This window comes from Dreissena polymorpha, chromosome 1, assembly GCF_020536995.1.
Source record: "Dreissena polymorpha isolate Duluth1 chromosome 1, UMN_Dpol_1.0, whole genome shotgun sequence".
Lineage (NCBI taxonomy): Eukaryota > Metazoa > Mollusca > Bivalvia > Myida > Dreissenidae > Dreissena > Dreissena polymorpha.
Window position 1 is genome coordinate 23,900,150 of NC_068355.1, and position 17,271 is coordinate 23,917,420.

At 32.8% G+C, this 17,271-nt stretch overlaps 1 protein-coding gene across 1 annotated transcript; it reads left to right on the forward strand.

Moving 5' to 3' along the window:
* Positions 1-1,275: 1,275 nt before the first annotated feature.
* LOC127866705 (uncharacterized) lies at positions 1,276-3,043 on the forward strand. Its single transcript, XM_052407822.1, has 3 exons — positions 1,276-1,640; positions 1,856-1,901; positions 2,357-3,043. Exons 1-3 carry the CDS (start codon positions 1,412-1,414, stop codon positions 2,448-2,450), a joined length of 369 nt encoding a protein of 122 aa, XP_052263782.1. The 5' UTR covers positions 1,276-1,411; the 3' UTR covers positions 2,451-3,043.
* Positions 3,044-17,271: the final 14,228 nt, after the last annotated feature.

Consider the following 17,271-nt stretch of genomic DNA (forward strand, 5'->3'; position numbering starts at 1 on the left):
AACGGAAAACATTACTTTCTTTTTCTCGAAATAAAACAATCAATGTGTATTTCAGCATTTCCTGTGAGTTTTAAACCATGCGTTTTGAATACATATATAGTTATGCAGATTACAATTGTATGTACATTGATATTTGTCGTTAAATCCTATATACAACAGGGACAACACATGGATCTACGACAGGATCTAGAACAATGAATGTGAGCACAACTCCAAATGCGGATAGCAATAATTCAGGCAAAATGAATTCTATTTGTGAGTAAGAAAATAAATACTAGTATGTTATTATGTCATTAAGATATATTGTATATGTATAGAATGTTAACGATATAAAGAACTCATACTCTTAAAGTCGATGTGCATTACATCTTTGTTTACTAGTATTTATCTTATTATATATCAGTGCAAGCGTTTTCGAAGAGAGACTTCATAATCATCATAGCGGTTGCTGGTTTAGCAATTGTAATGGCAACAATTGCAACGATTGTGTCCGTCTGTGCATACTTGGCAATTAAAATGGACGCAAGAGGTAGGGAGAAATGGCAACTATCGTAAATATCTTGACCTCAAAATATGTTCTCCCGATTTCTAAAATGTAGTATGCGCATGGTATAAAACATTTCCTAAATAAATAACCTCATTCTATTTGAAAGCGTACACTGTCAATGGTATTATATGGTGTGTCTAAAGGTGCAATACATCGAAGAAATGAACCAATTTTACTTGTTTGTTTTTCTTGTCATGTTATATCCTTCCCTTTACATTCTCTAAGCAATATGGATGTATCCATCTGATAGTATATATAAATCATATTATTGAAAAGAAGTTAACCACGTACGTAGAACATTTTAACAGTTAAAAAAGAAGAGTCGTGGTGTATTTCAAAACGAGGATACGCAATCATCTTGCGTCGATGTAGAAAGTTACAACCGTAAAATTATGTATAGGCATTTATGTGCATATATGCATTTCTGATTACAAGCAATTGACACAATTCGATATATCTTGCCACATTAACAAAATCCATGACTACTCAATTAAGTATAAGTGAATCACTTTCGTCTTTTAACATAATGCTGAAGCAACTGCGGAATAGATGTGTATTGCTGGTGATACATGACTTATATGTCGTTGTACTATTATAGGGTACCTTTACTGCAATTGTACGATACGGTTATCCACATTTTCAGTGACCAACGGTCCAGATCAAACGATGTTGATGAGCAATATACAGCTCAATCCTGAGGAGAGGATTGACGAGCACTCCCATGGAATTTCGCGTTTACCAAGTGCGAGTACTGCTGACGCTCATGCAGTAACTAACATTCTGGTCGTACCCGGCAGCAATCAGAGAAATACGATAAGCTCAATCGATCACTACGATGATGTCGCACGGACTCCATCTACGGAAATGGGAACTATCCATTTTATTACTACGCCAACCGCAATGGCTCACTACGAAAATATACCTCCAATGTCATCGACAAATATGGTTAATATTTCACGGGACGATAATTCTCCAATAGAAGGCGATATTAGGACGGAGGACGGTGTTCCAACATCAAAATACAACGCAGTCATCAGGAAAGCCCAAAAGCCGAATGTATTTATGGCGTTAGCTGAGATCAGTAGTTTTTGCGGTAAGTTAACACCTTGGTGTTTATCTTGAGCATACATGTATACTGATTTTTAAATTATCGAAGCTACATGTTAAAATGTGCAGCTGAACATTCAATCATTTCACAATAAACCGCTATTGTATTTATCTTAATACTATTGATAGGGAGTAACAAAAAATCAACCTACTTAGTAATACTTTTACAATATTGCGAATATATACATATATATTTTTCAGATAGTGTTCCACATGCAGAACGCCGAGAGATTGTATATCGTCAAAGGTAATAGATAATGGAATCGACAATGGTATTGTTGAATGCGCTGATATTGCATGTATAACATGTTCAAGGAATTTAAATACAGACTTACTACAGTTTTATATTGTTGTATTTTACCGTTATGCTGTTGGCTTTCTTTGAACTATAATTCAAACTAAGGCTTGCGTTCAATAAAACCAGTTATTGCTTTCAAAGATTTCATGTCATATCAAAATTTATTTTATTGCATATACAAAAATTCAATTCTACTATTCTATAGTATATCTATGCATACATTTTACTCTTTATTTGGTTACATAATGTGATGTTTTATAACCAAAAAAACACTTACTGAATGCTTAAACGCAAATAATCATGGATCAAAATGCAATATCATGACTTCCGAATTAAAAGTTACCTTATATTCAAACATAACAGAAACGTTATATGTGTCGTGTATGTCGTTTGCATTGTTTTAGGACGGAGATGGAAAGCGGTCGTTACGAAGATCTATGTCAAACAGAGGGAAATAAACAATCGCAATACAGCACACTGGTTCAAAGCCATGAATAGGATTGCTCAATAAGTCCACCTTTTTTCTTTCCTGCAATTAAACCTACACTTATTATTATTTTTTATGTAACACTCTTTTGCTTTATGTCGTAATATGCATAATATCGGGGAACGTGTCTTAGGAACGTTTTTGCATCGGGAACTGTGTGTTTTCAAAATATAAATCATCTCAGTGTGTGTCGTAAAGCATAAAGATGACAGTTTCTTTTTATATATGATTGTGTCTGTACCAAAATTACATTGAATCCAATTTCAACAATATTCATGAGCATATAGTTTGTTTTGGGCATTTATATGTACACGGATAAATATGTTACATAAATATTGCATGTACACACATGTATACGCTAAATATGTTCAGCATATTTAGCATTTATCAGAATGCTAAACCGACTTTATATTGTACACGTTGTATAAATTGTATATAATTAACAGTTTGTGTAAAGTTGGTAAATATTTAACATTTTTGACCACGTGTTTCAATTCACTTTAATCTGTGTATGTCAAACTGTCGCAATTGTTACTTGACATGAAAAAAATTCACATGATATTCTAAGTTTACATTCCTGTTTGTGCATGATACGTTTTTTATTGAGTAAACGTCGTTTTCTTAATATATTCTTGTATATTTATACATGTTATCACTAGATTGTATGTTTAAGATAGTGTATTGTATTATTTCATATATGTGAGATTGGTATACTATATGTGTTTCATTAACCTTCAAAGGACAAAAATGCTTGTTTCAAAAATGGAACATGTATCCTTTGTTTGATAAGGTGTATATGATATTGACTGGCTATAAATGATACGAAGATATTCGATAAATATATTTTAGCTTTGCATATCGTTGATTTGTTTAATGAAATAATGTTATGCACAGTGTGTGCGCTTACACACAGGTCACACATTCAGTGGGTTTTCACCGCATTTGCAACGGATACGACTCGGCATTATTCGTATCAGTATTTCCAATCTGAGCGCTTCAGACAGTGGGCTACACCACACCGTCTCTCTGAGGTACGAAGGCGGCCGTCATATTGGATTTGGAACAACTTTTGAAAACAAGATGGCGGCTCTCACGGTTCAAAGCTGACGTAAAGAAGAAAAATTAAAATGTGTTGTTTGTAGCTCGTCTGTTTCAAGATTAAATTCTTTAAATAATAATAAGTGTAGATCTGTGAATTACCAAAAACATAATTACACAATATAAAGATTCTAGTATTGACATTGAGTCAACTATAATAAATTATAGTCTTATGATGATTTCTGCTTTGGCAGACTCTTGGCTCAGATTTATTTTGAACGCGAATTATTTCAGCTATCCTATAAATATGAGGTCGATACATGTATACATCGGTAGATTACGTCTAATTATTTGGACTTTGACATTGAGTTAATTTTAAAGCAGCCTTTTAACGTTTTGTTAAATTGAGAAAATTTAAAAACATTTTGGTTTAAGTAATGACCTTTGCGAGGAAACAGTAATACTGAACATTGATCATGCTCTAAAATAGCCATTATATGCATCTTTTGTCGAATTAAAAGCCTGAAAATTATAAAGCGTTGCAACGCGAAACAATTGAATAATTTGGAGAGTTCTGTTGTTGTCGTTATATTTTGTGAAGCTATGAAGATTGCTTATACATGTATATATAGTATAAAATACATCCTTCATTCAATAAGCACGGATGGTCAAGTGGTCTAAATGGAAGACTTAATCCAGGACTCCAGGGGTCAGTGGTTCGAGCCCTGATGAGGGTTACTTTTTTTCCTAATTTTAATTTTATTCTTGATTTATAGCTGGATTGTTTTTAGATCCATTTATCATATATATTCATTTAAAGACAAACTTTCATACATGCCAAAAGCTGTGAAAAGGAACTTTTAAATAGACTGTTTTCATTATATTTGGTGACACTACGAGGATTGCTTACATAAAGTATAAAATACATCAGTCATCACTCATTGTATGAGCTTGGATGGCCGAGTGGTCTAAGCGGTAGACTTTTACTCAATGGGTCAATGGTTCGAGCCCAGTTGTGGGTTACTTTTTTATTTTATTTGTATTTTTTATTGGAGCTTTTTTGGATCCGATGTTTACATTTATCAATATAGCATTTAATGACACAAATATTTTGGAGAGTTCTTTTGTTATAGTTTGATAGTGTGACATTTCAAGGAATGCTTATATAAAGTATAAAATAAACCACTTACTATGGGAGCACGTATGTCTCATTGGTTTAAGCGCTTGAGTTTTACTCCAAGGGTCAGTTGCTCGAGCCTAGTTAAGGAAGACTTCCTTTCTTTTTTTCGGCAAAGCTGTTAAACGTCACTTTTGACCTTAGTTTACCTTTAATCATGACCAGGAAAATCCATATAAGAATTGCCGCCAGTATGATTAAATCGGAATTATACTTTGGCTTATAATACAAAAATCACTGGATGCATATCATTTGAACAGAAATATGAATATATTGTAAATTACAATAAATAAAAAACTGTCATGATTAAAATCATTCTCTAAATATTACACCGAAACGTTTTTCCTTAGTTTTAGAAGCATTATAGCATTAATCACATGTCTCTAAAATTAAAAGAAGCTATTGTTTACATGCTGTAATGGTCACACTAAACGCTACAAAAACACACAAAGTGTAGCAAAGGTACACAAAGTCAAACACATGCACGCAAAGTTCAATAAACCCACTGTAACTCTTGGATTGCCTTTTTATAACTTGCCTGGAATTATATTTAAACTATTGTAGATCAAATAAAAAAAACGTTATTTATGTTGCAATCTTTGGTCCTCCTAAATATATTCACCTAATAGTCTTAAATTTATTGAGTAAAGGATACACTGGTTAACTTATTTGTGTTTTGATCTGACTTTGCTTGTCTTCGTAGCCTTTGCTAGACTGTGTGTGACTTTGCAATGTTTAGTGAGACCCACTCTTATAAGTGATATATATTTGTAAACAGCATAAACACGTCAACGTATCAAGTAAAAAATGTAATAATTTATACTAGTGTTTGTCTATTGCAAGATTTAGTTCACTGATATATTAATTAAATGTGTAATTACTATTAAATTAATCGCTTCAAGTGGCATAATAATCAACCGGTTGTGTATTGCGCATTAGACCCAAGAAAGAATCGATTGCTGAAGAACTTTTTATTTCAAGATGGTGAGCATAATTAACGCAGATTTCACCAAGCGCATGTTATATATAGTTTTGCGGGTCATCAATAGCTCTTGCTGCCATTTTGTTTATCGGTTGCAATTTAGTTCAAACGTCCATATGCCAAACGAATGACCGCCCACGATGTTGACCTTATTCTTGAATATGGACATTTTATGAGCAAATTATTGCGTCATATAATTGTGTTGTTACCGGTGCGACACATCTCGTACATAAACAGTTATTTGAACATTTGTTTCGATTTAGTTGTTGCAGTTTCTTACCGCCTTACTGTCATATGTACCAACATATGTACTCACAGATGTAAATAAGCAAACACATTTTCAACGAGTTGCTGGGTTATGTGTCCAGATTTTTATGGGGATCAATAATTTATTGAAATAAAAAAGGCTTTTAATTGTTTCTATAACGAAAAAAGTGGTTTTAAATAATCTTTTTCTGATTTCAGGTTCAGTGCTGGACGAAAAACACGAGTTCCTGATCCAGAGAAGCTTTAAAGGCGAGCCCTTATGATATATGTAATTATCAATGTGACATCTTCCTTAAAAATAGATGGAGAATAAATTGTTTTTAAAAAGATTCAAACGTGTATTTACACATTTTGTGTTAAGACTTAATTAAATAATTAATATAGTTGACAGAATTAATTGTAACCAATATTATTGCTGTTAATTGGAATATCCTTATAGTGTAAGCAAACACACCTTTATATATGGAGAGGAAATCCAGGTTCAAATCCTGGTGGGGATCCCATATTAGTAGCTACTTAGATTTTGTTCATATTGATTATACAAACAATATTTTTTGTTGTCAAAGTGTGTGGTATTTAATATGCAAATAAAATTGTCTTTGTGTTTTGATAATTTTCTCTATCACACACACATACGCAGTAAAAATTGTTTTACTTCATGTCATGTATCATTCGTATTAGGGCACCATTATTAGCTTCACAAGATATCAGATGTCTAAAACAAAGGCCCATTTTTTTGTCCTGGCAATTTATCATAATAATAAAACTTTTACTTCGAAAGGAAAAGGGTTCTTCTTTGTTTCTACTACAGAATCAAATAAAAAATGTTAGTTTTCGTACTATATTACAAAATCAGGATATACGCCGAATATCTTTTTTTAAAGATATTTCTTGTTTATTCCTGTTTTATTTTCTTGAGGTATTTAGTTCCAATGTATACTTATCAATTTTAAAGCATTTAATAACAAACTTCATTACATGTCTAAATATGTGAAATGATCCCTTTGATATTGCTAGTTTTCCTCTAACATGCCCTTGTATTTTAAGATAGAATACTTTCCAGAGGAAATAGGTTTGGGTTTGATTCCCAGCGGGGGCTTCAAACGATGATTCTTTTTTAGACAAATGGTAATATTTGCTTTACTATATCCAAAATTTAACCTAATAACTGAAAAATAATTCAAAATAATGTTAGCTTCTATATACATTGTGATCCATTCAATTATTCAAGAAACATTTATAATTTGAGGGAAGAATACGACAGCAAACTTAGAATGGACATTCATTTTAGATTTTTAAATACCCGGTAATTAAAACTATAATTGGTGTAAAGCTTGTGTTTGACGTCCTTGCTTCTGGAAAGCAGAACTGTTTAGGCATAAATGATTATTCTTTTTTCCTTAGAATGCATTATTACTTAAGCAAAGTTGAACTCGTAAAACACTCGATGACTGGGGGACTGATTTTTTCATGTTTGTTGCTTACAATAAACTGAACATATAAATGTTACTGGTGAACAAATGCCTTCTCTTTTTACAGGGAGATGGTGGTTTTCATAAATATCCAGGTTATTTTGTATAAATAAGACCACAAAACATTTATATAGTATAAACTTAATTCTAAACTATACATCTATGATGATGACATTATGTGTTTCGCTGTAAAAATAAATACAGAGAAAATAGACTTCAGCCGCATGTCACAATATAAAGAAGTGAATCTCCAGCTGCTGGAGCAGTATTGAATTTACATTAAAAACAATTAGTTGGTCCTTTATTTAAGGCAAGTGACCGATTGCCCAAACAGTACAAAACAGCACAATACAGCACAATACAAACCAACATAAACACAAAATATGAATAAAGCTGGGGTCACCGCCTTGGAACGGTCAATGCAAAGCATTGGGGGTTTAAACCTGGTTATAGAGCGTTCAACCTCACACTTGGCCCAGCAATATTCATAATACATTTAAGTGTAAATAAAATTTAACGTCATAGCATTGTAACTCAAATTAAACAATAATAAAAGGGAATTAAAACGCATTCAATTTAATTACTATTTAATTACTCAATTGCATTGAAATACAAGAGTAACAGAATTACAACTTTTTGACGAACGATCAAATAAAACTATTAACAATTGTCAACTACATTCCTTCTTTATAGAAAAGATTTGAGAATATAGAATCATAGAGTTAATATCTCAGATAATCATCGCGCGAATACATGAAGAAGCAGCAATAATGGGTGTAAAAATTCCATATTACATAGCTTGGTTGTTTATGAGACTGCTAAAAAAAATAAAAATAATTAAATCAAACAAGAAACGCCTATCAGAGAGAAAATATAAATAAAATGGAACGTTATAAACCCAATGACCTATGCATGTAGATTACAACTGGGAAAGTCGGTCGTATGACGTCACAAAAATCCATAATGACATAATGACGTGAACAAATTCCAGGGGCAGTACTAAATAAAAATATTAATGGGGCTGCGCTACTAATAAAACAAGTTTAGGTGATTTAATATTAAGAGGCAAATGAATAAAAATGGTTATTCCATTAAAGCGACATTATTGGACAACATTATTGGACAAGACTTGTTAAAGGGCATTTTGACAGTATTGCCCCTGACTTTAGCCCATTTTGAAGGATTCTTATAAAAAAGTGATTCTTTGTTTAGCGTGCATAGGGGATGGAGGAGCATTTATTGGTGCCTATTAAAAGAGTTGTTTCATGAGTGGAAAATTAAGTTGAAAATGTATACACGATGCCTAAAATATGCCAAATTCCAATAATGTATTTGGTTTTTCATTTAAAAACAAGAGATGTGTTTGTCAGAAACATAATACCCCCTATTGCGCTGCTTTGAAGCCATAATTTTGACTTTGAAGGATGACCTTGACCTTTCACCACTCAAAATGTGCAGCTACATGAGATACACATGCATGCCAAATATCAAGTTGTTTTCTTCAATATTGCAAAAGTTAGGGGCAATGTTAAACTTTTTGGACGGAAGGACAGACTGACAGACGGACAGTTCAAAAACTATATGCCACCCTACCGGGGGAATAAAAAGTAGGGTGGCATAGAAAACTGTATTCTGAAATTTTTTATATGTGTTATTGGTGTCTTCACAGTATTGGAATAACCAATTTAAACTTAAGGCTAAAACAGGGCTGATCCATTATATCCACCACCACGTTCATTCAAATGCTTACTGATGATATATGATCTTGAAAGGATTTTTAATATGTCATTTTTGAAAGCACATATAAGATGGTTTTACAAATTTATTGAGTGTAAACTTTGGGCACTTATATAGCTCAAAGTGACCGGGAAAGAAATGTTGTGTTCTGATTTACATACTTGTATTAACACTTTCAAAATTCAAAGTTTAGTTATTGTTAGAACTTATTGCCAACAACTGCATAGATCTTAACATTGTAAACCGGTTGTTTTGTCTTTATTACTACTTTTGCATATTATTTTGTATTGCCCTCTTAACTTTATATTAACTTTCAACATATATATCCAGTAATTGTAGATCTCAGATGTTCTGTGATGTAAATGTGTATGGTTCTTGTTACTTGTCACACCCATATCCATTTCATAATGCCTTAACACTGATATATGATATTAGTGTTTTTTTTTAATTATTTTTCTTTACAACAGTGTGTTGCCAGACATATTACAGTTAAATTACTTCATGTCAGTAATGGCAGTCAGGGATGGAAACTAACTTTTTATCCCCACGCCTTTTGGAGAAAAAGTGGGGATTATGTGGTTATCTCAGCCGTCCGTCTGTCTGTCCTGGCCGCTTTCTCCTACTTCACTATTAGCACAAGCGTATTGAAACATACAAACATGGTAGCTATGAGCATATGTGCGGTGGTGACAGCGACGGAATTTTGATCTGACCCCTTGGTAAAAAGTTATGGGGGATGGGGTGGGGACGGGTCAGAGATTTTCGTGCGACCCCGATTCGAAAAAGGCTCATAACTACTGTGTCCCTTCAGATATTGCTTTCATATGTGGTATGCATGTGTATCTAGACAACACCTATCCATGCGCATACAATTTGTTACCCCTTGACCTTGAACTTGGGGTCAGTTTTCAGGTTTCGAAATCTGCTACCGCGATTCGAAAAAGGCTCATAACTACTGTGTCTCTTCAGATATTGCTTTCATATTTGGTATGCATGTGTATCTGGACAACACCTTTCCATGCGCATATATTTTTTGACCCCTATGACCTTGAACTTGGGTCAGTTTTCAGGTTTCGAAATCTGCGAATGCGATTCGAAAAAGGCTCATAACTGCTGTGTCCCTTCAGATATTGCTTTCATATTTGGTACGCATGTGTATCTGGACATGACCTTATCATGCGCATACATTTTTTACCCCTGTAACCTAGACCTTGAACTTAGGGTCCGCCTTAGATTTTAAAATCTTTTTTCATCTCCGCCGTCTGTCCATCCTGGCCACTATCTCTTCCTACACTATTAGCACTAGAACCTTGAAACGTACACACATTGTAGCTATGAGCAAACCGTATGTACCACAGTGCACTATTTGGAATTTTAATCTGACCACATTACAAACCCTGGGGCGCCCCTAGGTCAAACATGCAGCGTGCGGATACGCGCCACTTCTAGTTACAATTGTTGCCTGCACGGTTGACCATATTTAGTGTTTTTGTTGTCCAGCTAAAGAGTATCGGCCTGGCCGGAATAACAACATCTGGATTTAAGTTGCCTAGGCTAAAATATAAAACAAATATCTGCCAGAAGTACAGTATGGTTGACATCATCAAGTGCACAGAAAAAGAATCGTTTTTCAAATTCAATCGAGCTCTCCACTTATTCCATACCGCGAAACCCTTTAGGTGTCTTAATACTGTTAATAGTAAACCCCACTGAGGGCCATATGGCTTCTGTCCGTATACAGTTTGTGACTGCCTGGCTTGTCACTTTATTGTTATTGGGACCAAAGTGGAGTTTACTATTTCTTATAGTACACCAAAGATTTTCCCTGTACCACTGTACAGTGTTGTATGATTGTTTATGGTATAGAACCTAAACATATGGAATAAGTCTCAAAGTATCTCGCCCTGCAGAACATCCGCAATGTTGTAATAAATGTAATTTAAGAAATACTGGTTCTTTTAAGTTTGAATAATGGTGTTGTTTTCACTTCAAGAAACAACTAATTGGCTTTCTAAACATTTAATTAACATTTGAATATTTTTTATGTAACGAAAACTAATGTTTAACAATAACAGAAATAAATATTCTATTTTTTTACTCCTCAGAGATATTGGTCATTCTATATCTATATTATCGGTTAATTTAGTGCAAATTTAATGGTGTGTAACCGGAACTGTATTTTCGGTGTACCGGTAATATCTTCCGCCCATTCTACATTGTGTCACACCGGTCTTTACTGACCTGTGTGAATGCGCGCTAAGCATTGTGGGAAACGGACTTTTTTCATCATGGCGTTGGTAAACATAATAAACACGGAAGTGAAAAATGGTAATTAATTATTATCAAAAACAGGCCCCATCAAACCGGGCCAGCTGTAATATATAGTTGGATGCAGTTTGTGCTTCAAAGGAGCCACTTTTCATGTCAGTCTATTGTTTGTAAGAATCACTAAACACGTAACTTAGACTAACTAAACTGCCTTAGTAAACATGTTACAAGACTGTATCTTCGAAATAGTAAATAAATCAAAATCATAAATAAATATTTATAATTAAATACCTGCTGAAATTTGAGAACGTAAACGATTTAAAATAAACGCTGTGAACATTACAAGGAATCTTACATTTAGGCCTAATGTGTGAGAGGATTAGTCAGGGATAAAATAAAATGGAGTTCGAAGGATCTAACATTTTGAGGAAGACGTCATGGTATCTTGAACATTTGGCACTTTCATATATTTATTTAGTAGATACTGAAAATGCTGAATGTGCTAATTGCAACATCAAAGACAAGCAGGTGAGATTTTTACAGCTGTATTTTTCTTGACATAATATTGAATGTTTTCCATTTAATATATATGCCTTTTTTTTCACCATTTTGGGAATGGTTTCCGGTCATTTCCCCCCAAGACGTTTCCTCCCCAAGAAGTTTCCCCCCAAAGACGTTTCCTCCCCAGACGTTTCCCCCCCATTTTAGTTTTAGTGCAGATGTTTCCCCCCCCCCCAATAAATGTATGATTGTTTGGTTGAAGTATAATCTTTGTTTATTATCAAAATTATTATTTTGTTTATGAAGTCTTTAATTAACTTTTAATATCTATGAAGCAGCTTGTATGGTTTTTTGGTTTTAGAATTGTTTTTTGGAGGGTTTAACTGTGTAATGATTGCATGTAAATCATTAGTAAGTGCATGTTGGTGTACTAGTGGAATAAATGGAATATCCTCAAAATCTTACTGAGTATCTTATACATGTTGCTCAACACAAATGCAACCAAGAATAATGTGTAATCAAGACCCGTTTTGAATACACAATTAACACCTTATTTCAGTTTGAGTGAACCTGGGCAGGGTTGTGCAATTGTAGTGTTTGTTGTTTTTTATCCAAATAAATATGGTCAATTGGTGAATAGAAAAATGTTAAAATCAAATTTAAATTAATTTCGAAACTGTTTTGCTTGTAACAGTTAAATATGATAAATAAATATTTACTTTGTAACTGTCAACATTTTTTTCATGCATTCATATGTTTATTATCAAATTATTGGACGTCACTGATATTTTATTTTTACTAATAACTCATTTAGACTAATTAAAACAGAATTGAACTTTCCTTGCACATTATTTTATTATTAATAATATAATTTATTAGCAAATGTAATAAAAACTTATTGATATAAGAAACACAAAACACAATTACCCGTTTTTATTAAATGAATTTGTGGAATTTAAGGAAAAATTAATAACTTTATAAATTAAAAAAAGGTAAATTCAAAGCAATTTATTAATAATAATTAAAACAGTGATAAACTATATAAAAATGTTTTTGTATGATAATGTGCTAATCTCATCTTATGAATGACTATCCCCCTTCAAAGATGTCACCTAATCTCATCAATGCTGATTAATGGGCCTGTATATTGCACCATAAGTACCCCTTTATACAATAGCTGTTATCTTGTTATATACACTTGCTAATCCAATTAACGCTTGTATATTGCACCATAAGTGCCTGATATATTGTTCAATGGTAGGTGTGTGTTGTTACTTAATATTAGTGAAAACATAACTTTCCTATTATTTGCCTGGTTTTGAAAATATTTTCATTGTTGAGTTTCCTTTAATTTTTAAAGAATATTTTTGAGAGGTAACACCTGAGTACTACAAATCAATGTCAAATGTTCATACTAGCTGTATTGGGACATTATAGTTTAAATTTTACATAACAATTTTATTTACTTGTCTCAAAATAAATATCCCCATATGATATTTATTTAGTCAAAATAATTTGTGTTTCAGTTAAAACTTGGATATAGTTATTATTCTTCATTAAAAATCACAACTATTCCACTTTAAATGACCATCATAGAACATCAAAGCTGTGTTTTTAGTCAATTTTTCAAGGATCTCAATAAATGAAAGAAAAAATTCAGGTACTTATAAAAACAATTCTAATTTGATCTATTTAATTGGTAAAATTTGTTTGAGGCTTCCCTAAAAACAACCATAATTCATCATTTCACTGATCTATTGATATATCTATTTGATAGGCAGAATGACAAACAGAACTAGTGTGGTTTCTAGGGTCATAAATCTGGCCCCTAAGCCTTAATTGGTAATAATATGCATGCAGAGTTATGTCTCTGAAAGTGACAATGAAGCAAATCTGCCCTTAGGCTACAGGGCCCTCAATCTGTCAAATCCACAGCCGAAATTCGGCCGCATTCCCCCCCTGAAAAGTGTACTTTTTTCCCTTTTTTGGGGGAAAAATTCCCCCTATTTGTTTTTTTGTTTTTTTTTTATAGATGGATGTGTCTCATGATTATTATATCTCAATTCTATTTTAATTTAATCTTGTCAAACATACTAAATTATGCAAAAAGCAATGAAAATAGTGCAAACATGTACAAATGTTATAATTAGAGAGTAAGTAAAAAATCCCCCCCAAAAGGGCAACGCCGCGAAAATTCCCCTTGCTATGGGTAGCGACCCGCTTTCCCTAAAATGGATTGAAGGCCCTGGGCTATTTCATTTCACTCACACAAAAGGAGATAACTTGCTATTAATTTAATAGTTACTTCTAACTTGTCTCCTTTCTGTATTAAGAGGGTTTTTATATTTTAAAGTTCAATTGGTCTTCAAATGAATAAGCAATCAAAGTTCTTGATTTTGCCAACAAATATTGTTACCAATTGTGGGTCTACTCTACTTTCTTTTAATAATTATTTCTAATTATGTTTTTATTTTATTTTTATATCAATGGAAAGTAAAAATATTTTTTCACTATTTTGTTTAAAAAGTACTTAAAGAAATCCAGGCAAGAATACATGACAAGTAAGGGTTGTGTCAAGAAGGTGCCATTTAAGGCCCTATTATCAGTTTTGGATGCCCTAACCTGTATAGGTGAGAAGACTGTGAGAAGACTGGGGACAGTGGGGCATGAGGAGCAACTAATACACAGTAATAGACAGGTTGTGTTGAATCAAGCACATAATTTTCTGAGCATTCATGATTCATTAAAATTGAAATAAAATTCAATCAACCAGAAAAATCCAGTTGACCAGCTTTGACTTATTTGCATTAAACATGTATAAAATTGTGGGTATTAATAGCTTAAGACATTATTGGCAACATGTCTGTTTAATTTATATTATCAATATTGTTAATTAAGCATGGAATATTAATCAAAATTGGGGGTAAAGTTCAATCGACCAGTATTGACCAGTAAGGCCACGACTTTTATATTTCTTGGTTTACAAAACCGCCGACCCTAATTTTTGGAAAATGGGAAAAAAAATAAAATCGGAAAATCGTCTTTTTTTAAAATATTTTATTCCCGACCGCACTTCAAAATGAGCGAAATGAGAAAAAAAACGATCCGGTTTGAGTACGGTTGCGAATAAAATCAAGTAAGTACAATCAACGATTGGTTCACATATATTGCAGAGATCGGGATATTTTTCAATGTGACACATTATGTACCAGTCCTTTTATGGGCACTTCTCAAAATTTATTTCGGGTAAAAATTACAGACAATAAGAAAATCAGCGTCAGTCAAATGTCGACCCCATCAAAATTTATTTCCGTGTCTGTGACGCAACTATATTGTTTAACATGTTAATTATATTAAACAAACCCGATAGTATTTGATAATAAGTATAAATAATCCAATAAAACACTGCCATTATTTACGATATATGTGTTTAGGAATTTTGTAAACACGTCCGCCATAGTTTATAGGAACTGTACAGAAAGTTTGGAAATCGGAACAAATCGGTATATCTCGGAAAATCATTGATAAATGTATTTGTCGTTTCAATGCTTAGGGCCGAGTAATTTCGGCAAATCGGAACTCAACTTGTGTAAAACACTAGCTCAATTAACCGTTAAACTCCGCCTCCGTTCTCTGCAAAAGATTCGAAGGCGGAGCTATGCACGTGCTTTTATTAAATTGGAGGATTGCAATTGAGAAACAAACACACGATTGGTTCGGCATGTTGATTGCTAGACAAAGGAAGCCAATTTTTTCGGCGCGAAATTTGTCGCTTTATTGCTTCCGACAGAAAGCGGCTTTCCTTTGATGACGTCAAACTGTCAATTCACACAGACTGCACATTTTCGGAAGACTTTAACTGACTCCTTGTTTACAATTCCAGTAAAAAAAACACTTGCTAACATTAAACTTTGGATTAAATTATCAAAATAAAGCAAAAGCGAAGTTGACAAATATGATTAAATTAATTCGCGTCAGTTCAAATAAGACGTTTTGCGTTGTAAATCAACGAGTTTTCATGACAACAACAACTTTGACAAACATTACCGCGACGACGCATGGATCGATCTACCTCGATTTTTTTTTTCATGTACGATCTCATAAGTCGAGTAAGAGCAAACACATACCGGGTAATTTGTGTATGAGTAGTTTATCTTATATAAGATTTATGCAACGGGCATCGCATTGCGTAATGGTGCGCATCCAATTATGGAAATGAAGCGCAGTTTTTCGTTTTAATGGGAGAAGAACGCATGTCATGTAATGGAGTGTTTAAAATTGCCTGATGTTACATAAGGTGCTGTTAGGACTCATTTCATTTGAAGATATAGATGTGTTTCATTGCATAATTTGATTTTTTGTCTCTGTGTTAAGGTTATAAAAGATATGTTGTCTTTGTTCTGATGTTATTAGCATTAACTTTTTTTTCTTTTTTTTTTTTTTTTTTTTTCGACCGCCCGATGGACCATTTTCAAAATAATTTTTGTAAACCAATAAAAAAAAAAGTCGTGGCCTAATGACAAATTTGGGAGTATTGACTGGGGCTGTTTTAACCGGTAAAAACCGCCGGTAAAAACCTGGGGCGGTCGATTCGTGCCAACCCTGGGTGTACTAAAGGAATACTAGAGGAATACTCGGGATATTCTCAAAATCTTACACATGTTGTTTTTAATATAATTAAATAGGAACAATTGATGAATTAATTCAGTTTGTGTAAACTTGGGCTGGGTTGTGGAACTATAGTTATTTGTTGTTATACAATTAAATAGGGTACTATGTAACTGTCAAAAAAACATGTGCATTCACACGCATATAATCCAATTATTGGATGTCACTGATATTTTCAATTTTACTAGTAGCTAATTAAGACTAATTAAAACAGAATTGGACTTTCCTTGCAAAGTATTTCATTATTAATAATATAATACTATAATTAGCTAATGTAATCAAAACATATTGATATTTTAATAATTTAACTCAATGATATTAATAATATTTAAATTTTCCCCAAAAAACTAGGGCACGAAGATAGGAAGGATTTTTTTTGGAAAATCAACAGTATTGTCAGTGTAAAATATTTGTAAAGCTTCTTCTGAGTTTGAACTTCAGTTTTACATTTTATGACCTGCAACATATTCTATGCTACTTTATTTCACTATTGTAAGTCATTAAAGTGTTATTTGTTTTTCAACTATATAATGTGCTAATCTCATATAATGAATTACTACCCCATTTAAAAATGACACCTAATCTAAATTCATTAATACAATAGTTATAATTGTTTTATTGTAACATACTATTCCACTAAAAATGACTATCATAGAACATCAATGCTGTGCCTTTACTAAATTTTTCAATGATTTCAATTATTTAAAGAAAGAAATCTATCA